At 38.5% G+C, this 4,129-nt stretch overlaps 1 protein-coding gene across 1 annotated transcript in view; it reads left to right on the forward strand.

Moving 5' to 3' along the window:
- Nucleotides 1–4,129, forward strand: part of LOC106882786 (acyl-CoA-binding domain-containing protein 5) — a 61,265-nt gene that overhangs the window by 30,664 nt on the left and 26,472 nt on the right. Inside the window, exon 4 of the mRNA XM_014933572.2 lies at nt 1,922–2,105. Coding sequence (XP_014789058.1) covers nt 1,922–2,105 — 184 coding nt within the window. The remainder of the gene's footprint in view (nt 1–1,921; nt 2,106–4,129) is intronic.

A 4,129-nucleotide genomic window follows, 5' to 3' on the forward strand; every position in this document is an offset into this window, starting at 1 on the left:
TTGCTTTATATTACATTAATCTTAATCTTAATCTTATTACGGCCAGAGTTCTTTCGTCACACTTCTGTGACCTCATCAGTGGTCCTTTGTTTCCTTCTTTCTTATGTGTGTCTCACCTTGCTAACTATCAGCCATTTTGTATATATATATATATATATATATATATATATGTACATGTACATGTATGTATATATGCATGTACATGTATGTATATATGTATGTACATGCATGTATATATGTATGCACATGTATCTATATATATGTATGTACATGTATGTATATATGTATGCACATGTATCTATATATATGTATGTACATGTATGTATATATGTATGCACATGTGTGTATATGTGTGTATATTCTTAGCCTAGTTCTCTGTCAGTTACGACAAAGAGTTTTCCATTTGATTCAACCTACCGAACAGCCTCCTCATGAAAGTAAACATATAAGTGACTGAGCATTCCACAGCATTTCTCAAGGAGACTGAGCGTGACACAGAATGTGCAAGGCTGGCCCTTTGAATCACAGAGACAATTCATTTTTGCCTGCTGAGTGGCTTACTGGTTAAGTGATTTGGCTCACATCCATGGAGAAGCAGATATATTTGGAAGTGGATGGTGGGGTGGAGGAGGAGGGAGACTGAATGAAAGGTACTGGAAGATGTTAACAACGAAGTCTTTATTGCTAATACCCAGAGGAGAGAGGTAAGTTGTAGGTAGAGTGGATACTCCTTATGTGCAGAAAGCACACACACACACACCTACATACACAAATGCACTCATGCACAGACACATATACATAGTTATGATATATATGAGCGAGACATCCTCTCTGACCCATCTACAGAGATAGTAACTTTGATTAAGAACAGGTTTAGACTCAGATGACCTGTTCAACCTGTATGGAAAAGCTGACATAAACTTATGATGATGATGATGACGATGGTGCTGGTGCTGGTGCTGGTGGTGGTGATGGCAGTAGCAGCAGTGGTGGTGGTGGTGGTGGTATTGATAATACATACGAGAAGTGACAAAACAGTTACTGTTCTCCTGATTTCACTCACAAGGCTTTAGTTGGCCTGAGTCTATAGTAAAAAACACTTTGCTTAAAATACTGCACAGTGGGACTGAACCCAAGACCACATGATTAGAAAGCAAATTCCGTAACCACATAGCTATATCTGCATCCCATGTCTAGATGATAGCTTGATGTAAGTTTATACATCTTCACATGGTCACCTAATGTATCTGTACCTTATATTAGCATTCCCAAAGTCTGTTTCATTTTTTTTTGTATTAGAAAGATTGCTTCCCGACCTTGTGTTTCAGGATCAGTCACACTGCATTGCACCTTAGGTAAGTGTCTTCCCCAGGGTGACCAAATGTCTTCTCCAGTGTGACGAGACATCTTTCCCAGGGTGACCAAAAGTCTTCCCCAGGTGACCGGATGTCTTCCCCAAGGTGACCAAATGTCTTCTCCAGTGTGACCAGATGTCTTCTCCAGTGTGACCAGATGTCTTCCGCAGGGTGACCAAATGTCTTCCTCAGGTGACCAAATGTTTTCCAGAGGGTGACCAAATGTCTTCCCCAGTGTGACCAAATGTCTTCCCCAGGGTGACCAAATGTCTTCCCCAGGGTGAGCAAATGTCTTCCCTAGGTGACCAAAGTCTAGTGAATAGATTTGGTAGATATAAACTGAAAGAATTCCTTTATATGTGTGTGCTTGTGTCTCCACCTGTACTGCTTGACAACAGGTATTAGTTTGTCTATGTCCCCGTAACTTAGTGCCCCATAAGTACTGGGGGGGGGGGTTGATTTGATTGACTAAAACCCTTCAAGGCAGTAGTACACTTGCATGGCTGCTCTCTAATCACTGAATCAAGTAAAAAAGATAAAAACTGGTTTTCCTTTGAATGTTGCAGATTGTTGAAGCCATGCCTCAGACTCAGTTAGTTGCCGAATTTGTTGAGAAACTCGGCAATTTTTATGAATTGGTTGATGACAAAGCTATTGGTGAGAAATCTGAAGAGAATGTTCGAAAACTGAATGGAGATGTGGCAAATGGTGATGTCTTCAAGTCAGAACCAATTGCATTAACAAATAAAGGTAATGTAACTCTACTTGATTGACTCTTGTTTTTTTTTATGTGCATGACATCCCTGAGCAATTAACCTCAATCATATGTCATTTCTTTTTTAAATATGCTAATTTTTCATGCCTCATCTTGTACATTATAATACAGCTACTTAGTGAGTCTCTCATCAAGACTTTGGTAAGTGCAGTGAAGTTTAAGCTTCATTAAGGAGGTCCCATAATACAGAAACATGCCCTGAGTTGTCTCTTTGTGTTGAAATTTATCAAAATAATATTAATCATTGAACTAATGCTGTCATTTCCTTACTGCACAAGTATTTCTTGTTAAGTTTTTGAGGCCTGTCACATGGAATTATTTACACTAACACTACCACTAACAGTGGTATAAATACATTCTTTTCGTTGATGCAATCTTGATGTTAGGTAATAATGTTAGTTTGTCTGAATTGAATATAGACATCTAGCTACTGACTTAGTGGAAGCCCACAAGATTATCTGCTCTTTTTCCAATCATAGCTTCTGTTTCTTTTTTGAATTCAGTATATTTACTACCCATGGACATGCTTATAAATGCAAGAACAACACAACAGACAGACCTTTCAAAAATATTTTTCCATCCTCAGAAAAGCATGGAGTAAACTACCGTTGTCAGTTGTTTTCAAGAAGGTTACTGCTAGTTCTCACCAGCAAAGGGCGTTGATAGAATAAGTACCAAACCTAAAAAAAATTAAGCACTAGAGTTGATTAATTCAACTGGAAATTCCCAAACGTAGTGCTCCAGCATGGATGCAGTCTAATAACTGAAACAAGTAAAAAAATTCAAGCTATGACTAGAATGAAACAATGTATTCTTTTCTACTCTAGGCACAAGGCCCAAAATTTTAGGGGAGGGGGCTAGTCGATTAGATTAACCCCAGTACACAACTGGTACTTAATTTATCAACCCCGGAAGGATGAACGGCAAAATCGACCTAGGCAGAATTTGAACTCAGAACGTAAAGACAGACGAAATACTACTAAGCATTTTACCTGGCATGCTAACGTTTCCTATTTCTTTACTGCCCACAAGGGGCTGCACACAGAGGGGACAAACAAGGACAGACAAACGAATTAAGTCGATTATATCGACTCCAGTACATAACTGGTACTTATTTAATCGACCCCGAAAGGATGAAAGGCAGAGTCGACTTTGGCAGAATTTGAACTCAGAACGTAGTGGCAGACGAAATACCGTTAAGCATTTCGCCCGGCTTGCTAACGTTTCTGCCAGCTCGACACCTTTAAAATATGATTCATTGAATAATTTAAGCAGTATTCTTTTCTACTCTCAGCACAAGGCCTGAAATTTTTGTGGCAGGTGGGGGTGGGGGTGGGGCAGTTGATTAGATTGACCCCCAGTATGCAACTGGTACTTAATTTATCAACCCCAAAAGGATGAAAGCAAAGTCGATCTCATCGGAATTTGAACTCAGAACGTAAAGACAGACGATATACTGCTAAGCATTTCACCTGGCATGCTAACGATTCAGCCAGCTTGCTGCCATTAGAATGAAACACATTGAAATGTGTTTTGACAATCTCATTAGGAGATTCTGGACTGACATGACAGATATAGGTCAGCCTTTATCATTGAATAATAATTAACTTCACGTGGGAATTATGAATAGAGAACTGTATTCATGATAAAATTCTTGATAAATAGAATGTATTACATATAGCTTATGGAGAGTCACTTTTTGTTTAATTCCTCATCAGCCCTGGTGAAACAGACCCCAGCATTTTAACTGTGATCAATCCATAATTTTTTGTATACCAGAGTGTACAATACCACTGACTTATTGTCTAGTATATTGATGGGTCAAAAAAAAAAAAAAATAATGTACCAGTAAACTACCAGGTTGATATAATTAGTGAACCCTTTTTTCCAAATTCCAGTCCTTGTAACTGTATGTAATTGTATAATTGTCAAATTTTTCAATGATAACACAGGGTTAGATTGTTGTGTAGGAGATGTTTGCATAGCAAGTTCTTTCTAA

This window comes from Octopus bimaculoides, chromosome 6, assembly GCF_001194135.2.
Source record: "Octopus bimaculoides isolate UCB-OBI-ISO-001 chromosome 6, ASM119413v2, whole genome shotgun sequence".
NCBI lineage: Eukaryota > Metazoa > Mollusca > Cephalopoda > Octopoda > Octopodidae > Octopus > Octopus bimaculoides.